The sequence below is a fragment of the Odontesthes bonariensis genome, chromosome 3 (assembly GCF_027942865.1).
Source record: "Odontesthes bonariensis isolate fOdoBon6 chromosome 3, fOdoBon6.hap1, whole genome shotgun sequence".
In the NCBI taxonomy this organism is placed as follows: Eukaryota; Metazoa; Chordata; class Actinopteri; order Atheriniformes; family Atherinopsidae; genus Odontesthes; species Odontesthes bonariensis.
In genome coordinates, this window is record NC_134508.1 from 17,709,016 (window position 1) to 17,727,994 (window position 18,979).

The 18,979-nt window shown below is 37.2% G+C and overlaps 1 protein-coding gene across 2 annotated transcripts in view; it reads left to right on the forward strand.

The window, feature by feature from the left end:
- cpne5b (copine Vb) overlaps positions 1-18,979 on the forward strand; it is a 126,772-nt gene that overhangs the window by 9,496 nt on the left and 98,297 nt on the right. For both annotated transcript variants that reach the window (XM_075460620.1, XM_075460621.1), the window contains exons 3-4: positions 16,212-16,252; positions 16,551-16,597. In XM_075460620.1, coding sequence (XP_075316735.1) covers positions 16,212-16,252; positions 16,551-16,597 — 88 coding nt within the window. The remainder of the gene's footprint in view (positions 1-16,211; positions 16,253-16,550; positions 16,598-18,979) is intronic.

Consider the following 18,979-nt stretch of genomic DNA (forward strand, 5'->3'; position numbering starts at 1 on the left):
GAAAGGGTGCTGTGGCCACTACTTGGTGCTGAAACTTGCTATTAATTTGAAGTCTCTGACTATGTGCTGGCAGTGAGTTTATTTTTCCAAGCTCATGTTGCTATAGCAGCTACAGCCAACTTGATTGTAACTGGAAGCTTGGAAGTTCATGGCCACATTTTCGGAGGGATTCATAAGATTGTGAAGTTTTCATGATGCAAAAGTTGTTAAATACTTTGATATTGTACAGAGCTCCAAAACATTGGAGAATAGTCTTCAAAGCTTGGTTAGACCTTGCAATGACGGGTCACCTGAAAAGCTTCTCTGACTGGAAGAGCCTTTATTAACCTTTGACCACATATACTTTGCTTGTTTCAGCTCTCTGATTAGCATTTTAGCAAAGTTTCTCTGCTCTGAGGGATTGGTATAGGTAACTCCTGAGTGTTGTTATTTCAGTGCATAACTGGATTAATTAGTTTTTTCATTTGCAGCTATTGACAATCCAAGCAAAGCTAACAGAAGTCATTTCTGCAGGCACACACACGCAAACAAGAAAGAAAATACTCAAAGAACTCAAAGATGATCTGGGATCTCCAACAAGAGAGTGTCGTGTAGACACCTGTTGCTTCAAAACTTCATGTTTTGTTCACACTTTGTCTTTATTATTTGTTGTTTAAATGGGCATATCAAACTTCTGAGGGAACGTCATTGTCTACATTTCCACCTGCATTGTTCCAGAGTGCACAGCAAAAGCTATAATACTTCCAAAAAGACGCAGTGACTCACCTGTTGGTTTATGCGTAAATACCTTAATTTGCTGGAATGAGTGTTTTTTTTTTAAAATATCCCAGGGCGAGACATTAAGCTTTGGCAATAGTTATTAGGCAATTCCAAATCGTTTTCCTCATTATTGTTATCAGGCAAACCTGTTAGGCTTCAATTATTCCTCCTCAGTCAAGTGCTATCAAATCCTAAACTGCTGAAAAGAAAGAAATAACATTAAAACTTACAATTTGAGTGCAGCTGAACATAAAAATGAAATCTTATGACTCTTATCAAAGAGTTCAGTTGTTAATTTAATTTGACACTTGTTTTAAAAATCCGAGTCCAAAGAACAAGAAAACATTTTTACTGAACAGATAATTCATGTTCATGTTAACATGGTGAAACAAGATGCACCCGTTCAATTACTGGCCCATGATTATCAACAAGTCTGTTTGTTGGCAACTCTTCACTAATATGCATTGCTCCAAATATACTGCTTCGGTCATCTAACAAATGAGTTGGTTGAGCCTGGGTTTGTAAATCTGCGCAGTTTTAGGACCTCACCTCAAGACCTGGACACTCCCATTGATGCTGTTTATGATTTGTGATCACACTCTCTTTGGTCAGGCTTGTAAATCTGCCCCATAAAGGTGACAAATAAAATATACATAAATCTGTAAACTCACAAAATTGTAGGTTTGTTTTAACCTCAACATTGCCACACAATTATTCACGTCAACTCAACTCAAACTTTATTTATAGAGCACATTTAAAAAACAACCGAGGTTGACCAAAGTGCTGTACAGGATAAAAGCTGCATTAAAGGTAAAAGTGAATAATGCAACCGTTCCAAGCAGTTAAAATCAATAGACTAAAACACAGTGCAAAAAAATAGAATAAAATAAGTTCAAACGTCAGCCATGTGTGATAGACATGAAGGCTTCCTGGCAGAAGCATCATAATGTTTTCAAATACATACATACTGGTAAAAATGATTAAACAGAAAATAGAAAGAGCCAAAATTCTCTGCATCCAAGCCTTCTGATAAAAAGAATGCAGGTGCACGAACAGTCAGTCACCTGTGTGAATTGCCCCCATTGTGCAGCGGTAGAAGCATCTGTCCTCAGCACATGTGAAGGAGCAATGGGAGCTTAATAGCTCTCAGTCAGAGCTTTTGAGGAAGGTGAGTCACAGCTGTGGACAGCTTCCATTGCTGTGCAATCAGATAAATTGAGCTTTTTCATACTTACTTACAGCAGACCACAGCAAGTGATGCATTTTAATTGACGAAAATGAACGTTTTTTTTTTTTCAGAGTTATGAGCCTGTAATGCTCATGAGCACAAATGAAAATATACTTCCTGTTGTTAGTGGAGTAAGAGTGCCTACAGATTGTCTGATCCCCACAAATTCTCCACATAAGCTACAGCTCATCCCAAATGCCATGCTTGTTCGGATATTTGGGTACTAATACTACTATCCATCGTATCTGAACAAATTTCCTGATAATATTACGTAAATTTGATATGTGATGCGTAAAATTAGAAATAATATGAGGTGCTCTGAGCTAATGAGCTCAGCTTGCTGCTGGTGTATGGTTACAGGTTTGGATTAGTGTATTTTCCCTGTTAGCTTTTGATGGGCCAAGTGAGAAGAAACTCAGCGGTCCAAAGTCCCTGCACAGCAGTGATATCATGTATCCACTTTAGCCACATCAAATGCAATATTCTACGTTAAAAGTAGGGTTATTCGGAAACTGGTGTGACAATATCCATGAAAGGAATGATTGCTGCATTTTTTCTTAAAATAGAACGTGGGTGCAGTTAATTCAAGATGGCAACTAATTTTCAAATCCTTCCCATAATGAACATTTGTGAACTTACAAGTTAATCTCTTGACACTTAGCACTAAAATCTCAGAATGAAGTATGACATTTTAATTAAACATCTTTATTACAAGAGTGTGACTGAGAAATGAATGATAACAGTCTATCATCACCAATAATTCCAGTTTAACCAATAACGATTAAGTGAGCATCTTGCAGTGAATTTAGCATGATTGAGTTCCCTCCTCAGAGTAAATGTGGAAATGCTCGTGTATTCTCAGTCTGTAGTGCTATTTCGGCTCTGGCTGCACGCCCCTGAGTGCAGTATGGGATGATTGGGCAAGATGGTCATGTTTGGTACAGCAAAGCCGGAGATGTGTGAAATGCGTGGGTGAGATGGCTGGTTTTGATTATGGAGCTAGAAATGCCCCGGGGAGAACTATGTGACGAGTGCAAAAAAACGATGTGTGTTACTGTGTGAGCGAGTCACAGAATATTTTGCTCTTCTTGCTGCCTTCAAAGCGATATGATTGAATTTTTGATGGTTTAAGACAGTTATTCTTGTGAATTAAATTTGATCTCAAACGTATAACTGCAAAGATAGCTGGAAATTCACTCTTCCATCAGTCCTCAAAATAAGTTAGTCCTTATCCCAAGGTGTTGATGTGACACTATCGTATCTGTCCAAAACTGACTGAAACCCCTTTAAATCAGCTTTTCTTTTCTTAGTAAGTCATTATTAAGTCAAATTTATAACTGCTTTATGAACCTGTGTGATTTACATACTGAGATAAATCAGCTATTTGCTTGGTCTACCATGTTCTAAATATCTGTACTGTGATTTACTCAAATAATATTATGTCTTGTATCTTATCTTTCATGGGATATTGTGCACAGATTAATTGCTCTCTGTGGAGGAATCCAATCAACTTAAAACATAAAACATTTTTCTACCACCACAATAAGGTTGATGTCTATTAGCTGGATTTCCTTAGATTTGGTCTAAACAGTCAAAGTGCTCACAAGGTGAATCCTCCAGACTAAAAATTTCATTAAGAAACATTTTCTGTGATTTTCTGACACAAAGCAATACAAAATTCATAAGTATACCTTTATTAATGTCAGATCAAATAACAATAAGCATTCTTTTTTAGAACAAGACATATTTTTTGACAAACGGATCCTCTTCCATTAAGCCAGCCATTCTACACACTGCCTAAAGTTAACCAGACAAACCATGACTCCAGGGAGTGTCTGTAGCTGCCACTGCTGTTTCTTCTATGTGTTGGGCAGCCCGCTCTCACGACAGAATGTGACATAGCTGCCTTAGTCCATGGTGCTCAGTACTGCAGTTTCACAGTGAAGGCTGAAAAAATACTTTTTACTGCATTTTCCTCATTCTGTTCCCTGCCCACCAATGTGCTACCTCTCTGTACATGTTCCTACTTCACAGCATCCATTTTTTTTAATCGCGCTTTTATTTTGCCACAAACAGTTTAAAATAGGAGGGCGAGGGTGGCAGGATGTGCTAATACATGAAACTTCTTTGAAGGCATCCCTAGTACGAGACTCGTCCAGCGCAATGTTTTAGGTGTCAAAAGCTAAAATCAACATACACTGTAAAGTCTAAATGTAACAAAATTACACACACAGTTGGATAACTTTACAAGCATATGGCTTACACATTTCACTGTTTTACAATTCATGTCATGTCACATGCCCATTGCCTTTGTAGAAGACAGCAGCCTAGGGATGTGCTGCCATCCCACAATTTATACTGTGGCAAATGCTACTTTTTGAGCATTTGGAAACGGGAGTGGCATGGAAGGGGCCAGTGAGGCTGGTGGATATCCAGGTAGTTACTGTGTAAAAATTTGGTTTACAAATACAGAATTCCTACACATAGCTCTGTCAAGTAATCCGCTAAGTTTCAGGTCAGATAACTACTTCAATGAAATGTTGTTGTAGATTTTCAGTCATCTAGGTTATGGTTATCCGGATGGCTTGAATAGAGGCAACTACACTCCCTTTCTTTATTCTTTAAGACTTTTAAACCTCTTATCCAAAAGGCTTTGGCAGCACATGAGTACTGTGAGTGCAAATGAGGAAAATACCATGCAAGACTATGATTGTCAGCCTTGTAAATGATATCTTCTAAACATTTGCACGGTGACATGTTAACATTAGCATTTAGATGAAAGTACCTCTTTGTAGAGATATAGCCTCATAGATTCACAAACCTGGCTGTAGAATCTTTGTCTTGAAATTATTCATGACTGCAGCATGTTGTTGATGCAAGTGAGTGATCTACAGTTTTTGTGAAATCTAGAAGGGCTCATTAGCAGAAGGAGGATGTCTTAGGGGCAAGATGAGGTTGAAACCTGACAATGCGATTGCTACTGTATCATACAGAGACCCACTTCACTGATACAGTCACACATTTCACAATGAAATAGGCTGATGCAGTTTCCAAACTTTTTCTCCCTGGAATTTCGTTTCAAGATCTGAGCTAACTTTCGTTTCCATTTTGCCTTTCATCTCAAAAACCTTGCTACATTTTCTGCTAGAATAAAGTTGTAAAGACAGATAGCTGGAAATCTTCTGGTACTGGTACTTTGTCTAGTTGTCAAGGGGCTTAAAAGTTGTTCCTTGTTTTGCATCCAAATAAAGAAAAAAAATGTGATTAAAATCTTAGGAAGCTTTGTGTGAGATTAAAACCGACAATTCATAAAGTGATATCAGCATTCAGTAGCTCGTGCAGGAGACGCTAGAAATATTTTATGAATCTCATCTTGTCACTGCCTGTGACAGTATGTGCTGTTGCCTGTTAGGAATTCCCAAGCTAATTGAGCTTCCCTTCTACGCTGCAAGCTCCCAGTGAATATCTGGCTGGCAGAGCAGGAACTTCCCAAGAGGAAATCTTGGCCTGAATAATTCAACAGCTGGTGAGAAAAACGATCCTGCTTGGTTCTGTCATCGATCTGACACTAAAGCAAAGCCAGCGCCACAGTTTGAACGCAGATGATCAAGGCTCTGTAAGGTTAGAAAGGGGGCTTTACTTGTGAATTGCTGCTGCTCCTACCTTTGTTGTTAGTGTGAAGTGGATGAGAGAAACTCATTTGGAGACAATGAGTTTCCAGTTGTTCTGAAATTTACAATATGCAGAAGTTGAAATGGCTGCCATGTATTTTAAGCACACACATAATGCATTCAGTTTTACAATCAGGGAATAAGAAGACAGCCAAGTAAGAAGTGAGACAAATGACAAAATTGTGCTATTTGACAGGTAAAGATGAAAACTGCTGAAAGGTGTTTTGATACATCATCTAGCTGTAAGAACACTGTGCTCTATATGGTTTATCCAGTGCTCCACTCTGCTGCTTGTAAACAGATTACTTTCATTCGCCCACCTCCACATTTTCCTATATTGCTCATATTACCTATTTTCTCCACTCTCCATCTGTTCACCCCTTTCTTCTTTCATATTTCTCTGTTTTCCAACTCTCTTACCTGTGCTCCCCTTTCGTTATTCCCTCCTCATTCCTCATGAATTCCTTCCTTCCCCTTTCAGCTACTCACTTTCAATTTGTCACTATTGCAGTGCATTCTATTCAACATCTTAAGAGACAGATATAAAGATAGCCTTATATCACATCTTATTTCAGCTGTGCTGTTATCAACTCTGCAATCCTGAGATTGAAACCTATTTCTGTTTTCTCTTTTTCTATCTCTCTCTCTCTCACACATGCACACACATAACGCCCTTTCCTTGAGCTGTGTTGCATTGTGTACAACAGGTCAAGCATAGAGCCTGGGCTGTATGAGTTCAACATTTACTCATTTTACACCCACAAACTTCCCTCCTTGCACCAGAAAAATACACCCTCAATGCCAGCCTTTCACCTTTATACATGCATGCATTCCCAGTCTTTTCTTGTGTGAAAATGTCCAGGGAATACTGTGCTGGAAACATTATTCAAATGTGTGGAATAGAAGTCATATCTCAACAACAGGAGAACTTGTTCTCGAAGGCTTGCATTTAAATTTCGACGTATATCAGTTTCAAGAAATTAGTCGGTACATGTATGCTCTGCTACAACACAGGACAATAATGTACGACAACAGTGCTAATGAACATATGCTCTGGAATCAATCTATCGTTGAAAAGTACATACATGAGCTTCCAAAGTTTAAGTTGCAAGCCTGTGACAGCCTATTTATGCTGACTTGTGCTTTGTTCCAAGTCAGGAATCTCATCAGCTCAATATGCGAGTCTTCAAAGGGAGCAAGTCCTCCCTAGATATTTATCATCCTTCTTCCAGCCTACTCTCAGAGCAGTTAGAGTTTGAGAGCTGTGGAAGCTCCTGCAGGTTAGCTCAAAGGAGCTGTCTAATTATTATAGTATGTGTCACATTTCCGTAAATAAAGTCACCAGCATCTGCATGACTGCTTAACAGGCACTTGTTTCTTCTCCCTGCACAAGAGGAACTCTATTATTCTTAGTCTATTTCTGATATAATCTCTAAGGACCTCCTTCCCTTCCCTCTTTCAAACTCCATCTCACTCGCACGTTCCCTGACACATTTTTTCCATTTCCATTTTTCTAATTCTCTTGATTGAAAAAATTTCTTCCCTTCCCTTGTGCAAAGAGACAAACATACCAAAATCCTGCCCCCACCGAGTCTGTGCATCTCTTATCTTTCTCATATAGTCTCATTTACATAAGGGGGTGGGATTTGGAAAGTTGGTTTGAAAATCCCTTAGCATTGTCAGTCCCTTTGAAATTGATTATGCAACCCCCTGTGTAAATTCAGCTGATACAATGTAAACATATTGTGTTATAGCAGCAGTCACAGGTGAAACTTAAAGACATTTAATTGACTTAATTGTGAAAAGCAAACTGGTTCTTTTTTAAGCAGTTTCAGTGCTTTGGCGTGTCTTTTTACTTACAAAATGCTGTGACCTAAAATTATTTTCTTTGCTTGTGGGAACGAATAAGAAGATCTCATTTGGCATCAAGGTACTTTATTTTACAGTAATTACTATAGTCTCCCTGCAGAAATACAGCATTCTACTCAAGACCAAAGTCTCAGTCACTGCCTTTTTAAGGTCATTAACATCAGATTTACTTTCACATCGGCTCAGTTTAGAGCCCCATCCACCAATATGTTGTGTATCATGTATCATGTTGTGTGTTTATTTCTGTATTGTTGTATGTAAATGAGCACTTTGTCAGGAGAAATTTCGGATAAGGTTTACTTTCAGATTTAGGGCAGCACCATTGCTGACTTGGGGCTGGTGTGTTGGAAAAGCATATGCTGTGGGGGCTGCACTTGACATGGTGATAGAAGAAAAGCTTTGAGGAGGTTTTGTTTCAGTAGACCCACTTTTGAATTCACATTCAAGCTCCTGCTGGCTGGGTGCTGGCGTTTGAAGCTTCGGTTGTGTCCCACATCCTAGGTGAGTGTCTTTAAAGGAAATACTATATACAGTAAACCTGTTTCTATGCATGAACGGTGTATTGGTAAATGTTTTTTTAAATGGAATACAGATGATTGGTGGACTGTTAATGTGAATGACAGATTGACCAGTTGGTTAGTTAACACAGCTTGACCTAGGCTTCCTCTTTGGTCAGACATTACAACGTGGGAGGTGTCAGAGATGCATTGTAGCCAGATGCCCAAACTACTTCAGCTAGCACGTTTTAAAGTGGAAAAGAAGTAGCTCCCAAATTGACTGAGCTCCTCACGTTGTCTCTTATGGAAATCTTAGTCATCCTTGTATGCATTATCTTGTTCTCTCCATCACTACCCACAACTTGTGACCAAAGATGATGTTTGGAACATAGATTTTAAAGTTACTGTCTGAGAATTGATTACGTATGGTATGAATGGTGTACATACATACCATACATAACAGGTATTTATCTGAAGATACTGCCTGTAGATAAAGGCAGCAGATAAGTAATTTACACTGTAACAAGGAAGATCTTTGTGATTGTGTTTTATGCTTTACTTTTTGTACTGAATGCCTAAGACTTCTGTAGCAACACCATGATTCTTTTAATCTTTTGAGCATGAAAAGTGAGTCGTTATACCGAGAGTTCACTGTACTTCAGCGTGCTAACTCCAGTTCTTATCCTATAATATTTTGCAATGTAATCTAATTCAACAGTATCAAACAAGCCTCAGCTACTCTCGATCACAAAATGTGACAGCGTCAATCACAGAGCGCAGAGTCACAGGCTTGAACCTGCTTGCACAGTATGTCCCTGAACAAAAGAAAAACTGTGTACACAAAGAAGGTGTTCACAGAGTGTTACAATTACTTTGCATTAGGAAACATGGATAATTTCTATTGTTCACACAGGTTTCTGTCATAGTTTATTAGATCACAGATATATTGTGAATGGTATTTGCTGGAAACCTTTACACAGTGGACTCTAAAAACACAGAAATGAGATCACTTATTTATCAACTCTGCTAGGAAAACTATTGGCCTTTTCCAGTATACCCTGAATGACCTCTAAATGAAGTTTGCATTGGACTGGCTGGTGCACACAGCAGCAGAGTACTAACAGCACTGTACTATAAAAAGTGGAAACATTGGCTTTATTAATCCATGACTATTAATCTCTTACACATTTGCAAAATTCTACACTAACATGTAGTCTTTGAGATTTTAGCATGTGCTTGTTGATATTTATCTGCTAAATGGGATGAAGTGATTTAAACGTACTGGTAGTTACAGAAAAAAAAAATACGAGTGGACTGACTGGATGTTGGACAATAACGTGCAGTGGCACAGGGATGGAAGCTGTTTGAGGCTACATTTAGCAAACGAGATAGTGGTGAGAACATTAGAGGATAATATACAGCCTAACAGATAAACAGGAGGTGGAAATACCAGAGATAAAAAAGGAGGCAGTAGTGGGGGACATATGAGCTGATTCAATTTGGAAGAGTGAATGGGTAAAACTAGATTTGCAAAAGAGGGAAGACAGTTGTTAGAGGGAATACTAACAACTAGTTAATATTTGGATTGTCAGGTGACAGTATCTTCGCATGCACATGTACAGTTTACACACAGACATTTACATGGAATTAGGTGCTAGTGCTTCCTTTATAATGCTTTACATCCAGTAATATTAAAGATATGGTCTCCACTGTTGTACTGAAATAATATGTTTTGAACCATTTTACAACTTCATTAAAGTCCCACTACTCCGTGTTTCTCACACAATTGGAACTCTTTGCTACAACCCCCCCCAAGTATTAATGTTTAGTATGAAAACCCACACGCACATGCACATAAATGAAAGGTCATGTAGACTCCCACACTATTCTTGCAAAGATAGTTTGGAAATGAATTTGGAACAGTGGCAACCTTCTTTACCACCTCTTCATCTTTTTCTTTACGAAGGATCGAGAAACTTGTTCTTCCATATAAAAATATAAATCTCTAATTAGCTATATTTTGCAAATGCCCAAGGATAGGCTGATACTCAGAAGTAATTACTACCTAAGTAACTAAGTAAACTAAGTTACTCAGTAACAGCATAAATGATAGTGATTTAGTATTTGTAAGTGACCAATAGGAGGAGATTAAATTAGATTACAATACGATATGATAACATTCCAATACATTTGATTCTATTAATTTTGTCTCAGTTTTATTTATATGCCACTAGAAAGGAGACTTTATATGGAGAAATCTAATGCAAACCAGCTTACCAAAACCAAATTTCTCATATCTGAATAAAATAATCTTTAAAATCATGTGTTTTTATCAGAGTAGCTCTGCCCTCTTAACTTTACTGCTTATTGTATGATGGTTGGAAAACTCAATCCTCGTGGTATGGAGTCAGGCTGTTTCTTATTTTGATATTGTGGTAATATCAGAGATGTTTGATATTTTCTTGTTCTTGTGCCATGCAAAGAGTGTGAAGTTCAATCATGTGAATGTTGTCAACAACCAAATGTTGTGCAACAAACTGGAAGCAAACCGTGATGTGGATAGACAGTTAATGAAGCAAACTGGAGAGGTGCAAAAGCGGGAAAAAACTTGGCTCTCCTGTATCATGAATAAAGAGAAGACGTGTCTGTCTGTACTTTTTTCTTTTTATACCTATTGTTAAACAATATTGTTTTTCGTTTAATAACCTTCCACATAAGCATAGTGGTAATCTAGTTGTAGTCTTGTGAATAGTAGCCCTTCAAGATCCCAGTCCGTGCTAAGGTTTGCTTTATTACTGACTCATGAGGATGTCAGATTTAAGCTTTTTGAAAGTCTGTTCAAAGTCTGTCTAAAGTCTTGTATGGAAGATCTAAGACAGTGTTACTCAGCGCTGGTCCTCTGGGGCTACTGCCCTGCATGTTTGAGATATTTCCCAACGCTAACACAGCAGATGAAAAAAAGACAGCAGCAGTATATACAATCTGAGCTGAAATTAAACTAGTCCATATGCATAACATGGATAATATGGACTCAAGTTCTGCACAAGCATGTTAATTTCCCTTTAATTTGGGCCAGGTGTTTTGAAGCAAGGAAACATCTATGACAAGCGGGGCAGCAGCCCATAAGGTACCCTCAGTATCTTCTCACTGTGCACATGATCTGCTGTTTATCAGCGCAGCGTGTGTGAGGCTGTGGCCCAGTGACTTCGCTATGTGTCCCAGTTTATTACATGCCATTGATTTATCAGATGCTTTTATCCAAAGCGACTTACTAGTGAGGACTATAAAGGAGTAAAGAGTAGTTATTTCACTGAATCAGTTTGCAATAGGCTTTTAGTTCAGAAGGGTTTAAATATATTTTACCAGATTTCAGTAACGATTGAGTGCTGCAGAGCTCAGTTCCGGTGAGTAGAGAAACAAAATAAACATGCTTGTGTATTCATTAGTTATGAAAACATAATGCGATCCATGACTTTCAAATAACTTTATGAAACAAGACACTGTGTCTTTATTGTGTGTGCTGCTGTGGAGAAGTTGTTCACACTCACAAGGGATGATCTTGTCTGACCAACCGGCGCTCTGCAGGGCGTCCACCTCACTGTAATAATATCAACTTGGCTTACTTGGAAGCTCGGCTGAAGTAGTACCAAACAAAATGATTATATAGTATGTGGTACTACTTACCACTCCAAAAAAAGAAAAGAAAAAAATGCCAACCATATCTTATCACAGAATTCCACTTAATAATAAAGATGCCTAAGATGTCGTCCTTCAACGCTGCAGAAATACTACAGAGCACAAACACTTGCAGTAACTTTTGTTTCTGGAAGCTGGGAATATACTTTACTGTCATTTTTGATAAATTTCTTGTATAATTTTGTTACATTAGTAATATTTAGATTTATTGTTCTTATAGTTTGAGATTGCAATACAACCGTCTACAAAATTCATAATTGTCAGAAGAATTAGACCAAATCCTGTTAGGGTTGGTGTATGAAAAGGGCCCAAATGAAACAAAAATACCCAGTTATTACGAACAATGCCTTCGGGCGATATTTTTCCATGTAAGCCTGAAAATCTGAAACTAGATTTGAACATGAAATGAAAAACATAAAATCAGTATTTCATGTGTTTCTTTTTTATTTGTAATATCGCTCTCTGAGTTCTTTTTAAAGCTGCCAATGAGAAACGTGAAAATAGCGGACCAAAGGACAAATCCAAACAGATTGAGGCAAATACGAATAAAGCTGAAGCTTTATGGCAACAGAAGAAAATCAAACAACAGAGAAACAGAAACTAGAAAGAATGAGAGAAGCCTGCAGGATCTGGCACCTCGAGTGAGGGCTCTTATGTCACTGTAGTGACCCTGCGAACAAAAGAAAACAAGAAGGGTAATAGTACTGGGTACACAGCAGCCCCTGGCAGGCGCTGTGATAAGGTCAAGCAAGCCTGATGGAAGTGTTACTTTGACACCTGGAACATGGGTGGAGATTAAGATGGGGAGAGAAAGACATGAATAAAAAAAATCAGGCACAAACCAAATGGAAAAAGTGAAATCGGAAATTGCATGAAACAAACAGCAAGAAAACAAATATAAAGAACAGAGTTAAAACCTGCTTCAAGCTGCTACATAAAGCCCATTAACAATGATTCAAAATGTTTTTTTCATTTATTTTTTTTAAACAAACATAACAACAGAAAAGACGATCATGTTAGCATTGTGCACACATTCAGCGTGTACGCATGAAACCATCGATGTGCTGCACGTCAATGTAAGGGCAATGTTTGCCTTGCAAACTGGAGAATTTTTTTTGGCCAAATAGTGTCGAGCTTCGATCTGTTGTCTCAGATGAAAGTGCACTACTGACTTAGAGAGCAGGGCATTGTATGGTTTGACACTTACTGTCTCTAAATTAAAGATCAAAACATCAACTTTGATGCCAGGATGAAAACTTAAGGTAAAGTTAGGATGCTTCCAACAACACATCAGCAAGAAAAAAAACAAAAAAATCTGTTTTTATACATGTGTCACTGTCTGCTGCACTGCTTCTACTTCTTCAGTTATTAGACCTCTTTCCGTGTCAGTTGTGTGTTTTTTGTTTTTTTTCATACTGGTTTTTCTCATTGCAGTATTTCAAAGAGAACATTGTGAGTCACATAGCTCATAGTTCTTCTCGAACAGAATTTGGAATTTAGAGAACAAAAACTTGACTATACTTCACAGACTGTGACAGAGATGGAGCAGAGAATGCTAGAAAACTTTGACAATGACAGTGACCTTTTTTCTGTTGTCTTCTTGTGTATGCAAGTCTATAATTTTGTCTGTAACCTTTGGTGTAAATCAATGCTGCAGGCACTAATCAGACTCCAGATTCAGAAGATTCATTTTGTCATCCATGATAGTTTCAATACTGAATTATGATGACGTTTGCATGCTGCTATACTTAGCAGTTACAAACCACTTATTCCATTACATGTAATACCATTTGTATAATGCATTAGGGTGCTAATTGCAATTTCACCAACTGTTTTTTAATGACTGAATCGAAAGTCCACACCATGCTTAACTTACATGAATAATTAAATGCACTTTTCTTTTTTTTTTTTAAGTCATCCATTAAAAGTGTGACTTTTTCTGTTGCAAAGACAGAGCAGAGAAGGAGATGAGCAAATGAGATGAGTAAACACAGAGACGTGCCAGCAATCAGGCTGCCATTGTACAAGATCTCAAACCCAACAATTTTCTGTGCAGATATTCATGCTAGGCAGGCAGATCATTGTGTCTACTGTGAACATAAACAGGAGCATGTTTCTCTGTGCATGTTACCGACTTTCACGTGTACTCACACCTGCCTGCTCGAGAAAAAAAAAGGCTTTTTTTTCTGCTAGAGATAGAGAACTTGATTTATTATTTCCAGCTACTTCCGAACTTCTTCGGCAGGTGTTTCAACCCACTTTATATGGTAACATTGTGGTTTGGTTAGGGATTTACATTTGACTTTATATAGTGCTATTGCACTTAAAGGACAGCTCTGACATTGGATTAATTTTGCAGTATAGAATATTATGTATACTGGTTTGTGTTGACCCTACATTTCAATTTCAAGTAAAGCTCAGGTGTTTTTACTTATTTTGTCCAATTATACCTCCAGTCTGGGAACTGTATATTATTAGTTTCTTTTTGACACTTCCGCACAGTGTAAACCTTGTGGCACCTGTTTAAGTTGGGAGACTCACAACACCATCAACTGGTCCATACACACACAGGTTCTTTTCGAAACAGCGAATCAAAATGAAAATTATCCTCGTCCAGATGCTTGAAAATATACAGTATACTACATGAATCTACGAATACTTTATTCACGTGCATGCTTGTGCAAGCATGAAGTATAAGGTTGATTGTATAATGGTAATAAATGCATGATTGAAGCTTGAGGAGTCAAGAAAGATCAAATTTGACAAGGGTACGCTTTTAACTAAATATACCTGTCTACATCTGGACAAGGTCTTGCTGACGTATAGAGTTTTGTGACCGCTCAACAAAATGCTACCAAATATGATCCTGTGCAGATGGCTATTTTAAAAGAAATTTTTCCATGTCTGCAACACCAACATCAACAATTCCACAGACGAAGATTTATTCATTTCAGAATGGATCCTTAAAAAAATGCGATACATAAAAAAATCATATTTTACTAATGAAATGTCCAAGTGTCTAAATGCAATTTCAGCTGGCATTTAACAGGGTAAGCTACTGTTTGTGCCCTGTTCCCAACTGAAATTTAAGTGTTGGTCTTTTTAATTCATGACCACAATCTGTCCCAAACTTGCAACTATGACATTAAGGCTCCATTAACATCACCAACATTGTGATTCAGGCCAAATCATTACATATCTCTTAACCTAACTATGTAATTACCATTACTGAATACTTCATTTCACAACAGGCAAAGAACAAGGAGGGGAATGCACACCAACATACCGTATATATTTCATCTTAAAATTTTCAGTTGTAAATTCCTACACAGTGTTGAGACCAGAAGAGTTAATATGACACTATAAACATGGCCCTGTTCCATCTTATTAGAAATGTGTCCAAGGCTTCAAATTATAGACAAACATTCCTCTTCTTAGAACACAACAGGAGGTCTCAGTTTTAACACCAAATATGTTGTTTTTTGTGCTATTTTCAGTCAAATAAATTGTTTGTTAATAGCTGAATTTAAAAAAAAATTGTATTTGAAACTTATTGTAATAAGAGCTATGATTCTCCACATTGTCCACATGGTCCAATCAACTAGTTGAAAACACTTGTGCTAGTTTAATAGGAGACAAAACTACCGATGTGAAAGTCTGCTACTTTAAGATTTTATTTTCTATCTGAACCCCTTCTGACACTGAACAAATGATCAGACCGCACGACAGACTCCAATATTAATGAATGCTGTTAAAGGTATGATGGTCTGTTGTTTTTCTTCCCCTGTTACACACTGGGGAATATCTGATTTATTCAAAGTTGTGTTGCTGTTTTTCCCCCATTTCCTCTAGTTGTTTGAAAAGTGTTGTGCTTTTTTTTCATGTTGAATAATCTAGGATGAGAGCGAGAGCTCGGCAGTCACTCAACAGATAAAAAATTTGCATATTCCATTAGTTTGAAAGAGAACGAAGACAACAAATAGAACAAAAAACATGTCCTGAAAGTGTTACCATAACCCACAAATTAAAAAAGAAATACTTTATCTAAATTCCAGCTAAATGAAAAACAACTAGTCTTTCTGTTAACTAATAACAGCTTTCGCCAATTTCTAACATAACATTATATCAAGGGCACAGGATTTGAATGAATTAAGTTCATTCTATTAATGCAAAGACAAAAAGAATAGATTGTTGACCATGCAATGACTGTGCAGTGGCAGTGCAATAACAATACAAGGAAATTAAATAACATTATCAAAGGCAGTAAGGGTACAAATAAAAGGTGCAGACAGTAGTATATATGGTTCAATTTATAATAAAAGCAAAACAAATGGCAGCAAATAATGTAAAAATCATATCTTTAATAATTCCAAATCAAATACTTTCCTCAAGGTAAAAAATGAATGTTTGAATTGGACTTCATCCCTCCTGGCTCACATCACAACACTTTATCAGCATAAGTAACACTTGTCTTTCTTTTATATTTTCCAGAAATTTGCTGGATAAAGACACATTCTCCAAGTCAGATCCAAGTAAGTATGTTAGAGATACTTTAGTGTTTGTATTCATCATTACCCTTTTACAATACTGCTGTTATCAGGCTCAAGTGTTGCCTTTTGTGTTTGTTCTCTATGCTTTGTTCCTTTTTCAGTTTTGTGCAAACTATTGCTCGATGGTTCACCGTACTGGAGCTAAAACTCTTTCAATGATTTGCCGTTGAATTTCCTTGCGCTTTTTCGATCCTGTCTCTGTTTTTTCTCTCGCTTGCTCTCGATTTTTTTTTCTTTTTTTTTCATCTTTTGATTTCTCTGTCTGGTGCTTTTTTCACAGTGTGCGTACTCTATACGCAAGGTGTTGAAACCAAACAGTGGAGAGAGGTGAGCATACACACAAAAAAACACCCAAAAAACACACGCACACATATTCATATGAATAAAAAAAGAAGAGAGGACTTCTGTCTTAATAAGCTGTATCGCTCTGGATAAGACTTTTAATTTCTTCTGCTGTTTATATTTTTACTGAGAGCATGCAGCTGATGAATAGTGTTATGAATTCATTAAAGCTGCTCAGCTATCAGTTTTCCGAAACTGTCATGAAAACATTCCCTAATTGAATGCTTCAAACTAAAAGAAAAGAAGAATGAGTAATAAAGAAAAAGACTCACAATAGGATGATCATCATGTTGAGCAGCAAACTAGAGGGGGATTGATCTAACTCTCACTGTAACGTGCTTGGTGTATGTTTTGTATTCAGCATAACCACAGTTTCTCTCTTATCATCTGACCATTGTTTGTGCTACTATCATCAACAAAAAACAGCTATGTTGGGGTGGTCTGTGGCGTAGTGGGTATAGCAGTTGCCCCATGTACAAAAGGCTATAGTCCTCACTGCAGCTGGCCCCGGTTCGAGTCCTGCACCAGACAGCCCTTTGCTGCATGTCGTTCCCCCTCTCTTTGCTTCCTGTCTCTCTAAATTGTCCTATCCATTAAAGGCATAAAACCCCCCAAATTTAAAAAAAAACAAAAACAGCTATGGTGATGGAGTGGTAAACTCAGTTCTGATCTACCAGAAAGCAAATCAATTTTAAATTGTGCACGAATAAACTAATTATTAGAGCTTTAGTCAGGACTACTAGATTTCTGCCTTCACAAGTAGAGATAAAGGAATGGAAATAATGTCAGAATTATCACTTGATTGTGTGGATGCTGACCGTCCACTAAATTAGGAATCATCAGTCAGGAGTCAGGAATCATCAAATATGGCACATGTCAATGATAATCTGATAATGAAGCTGAAAATTACCTCTATTTAGTGAAGTGTGCAGGCAATTTTGTGTACTTCTCATGTTGTTACTGTCCATTATTATCCAAAACCTATTAGAAATGCAAATAAAGCCACAGTGTTGTTCTTAGTGAATGTTTCCTACATCCCAAACCCTTAGGGGCTGTCGATTATTTTAGTCAGTAGTCCCCCTTTTGTCATAAATACTGACTAGTACACCAAGTCTAAATTTGGAATAGTGCTACTTTGTTGCAGTGACACAGACACGATGTATAATTGTGACCTGCTTTTGAGAATTGATGTTTTCAGAAGGAATCAACTGAACGGGGGTGAGAGTAAAGAGCCAGTAAATTAAAACTGAGAGATTGACACAGGCATTTTTTTTCTTTATCAGATCACTTTGTGGGATTTATATTACTATGTTAAATAGTAAATGAGTCAATTAAAATCTTATTGGTATTATTGGGGATTTTCAAATTTGATTACATCAGAGAAAGATTGTTCGAAACCTAGAAAAAAAGATAAAATTGACAATGAGCATTATATTTTCATTGTGCAAGAACACAGACTCCGTGGAGGCAACAGAAACTTTGGGTATTAACCATGACTGATGTACGAGGATGAGCTTTTTTTTAACTAACAAAAAAGGGGGAGTGCCACTGATCAATTCCCAGAAAGGATTATTAGCTGAATTATAATACACAAATATATGGTCTGTATGTAGTATAAATTTGTTATGTTCCCACTAAACCCTGTCTAAACCCTCATAATTGACAAAATTACTGAAAAGACACAAGGTTTCTATTGTAGAAATTCAATAATTCACATTATAGTGGAATTTATTGAAATATATATATATAAAACCAAATTCCAACTGTATAAATAAATATTTATATATATATATATATAAGTATTTATTTATACAGTTACGCTACCCGTATCTGCTGTTCTTATGTTCACCCACGCACACAGATGGCTGTGTGGGTGCTTTCATTCAAATGTTATTGAAGTAGTGTGTATATAATTAACACATAGACTATAGATATTTAAAGGCCCTTGTATCATAAATTCTTTACCGTACTTCCCACTTATTTTTATAGGTACATTGCAGAGCAGGCTGTTTATCCAATGAAGGGCATGAAAAATAGCAAAAACTCTTCAGTTTATTTCCAAGTCGAATAAAGAAAAATTTGATCACAAAAAAAAGTTTATTTCCAAGTCAAATTGTTCTCGACTGTCCGCTTCACCAAGAAATATTTAAATCAGTCTCCTCGTGGAGATAAACTGTCGCATTTATAATCAGATTATCAAGAAGTTGTGGGTGTTGAATGCAGCTTCTAGTCATGTTTGGTGAACTAGATTGCACACTAACGACTGAATAAACAAAGCCAAACAGGTGATTCATCAGAGAGTTTTAAATAACATTTTCTGACAGGACCTTGTAGCATACTAGTCAAGCTGTGGTTTTTGATGAAACA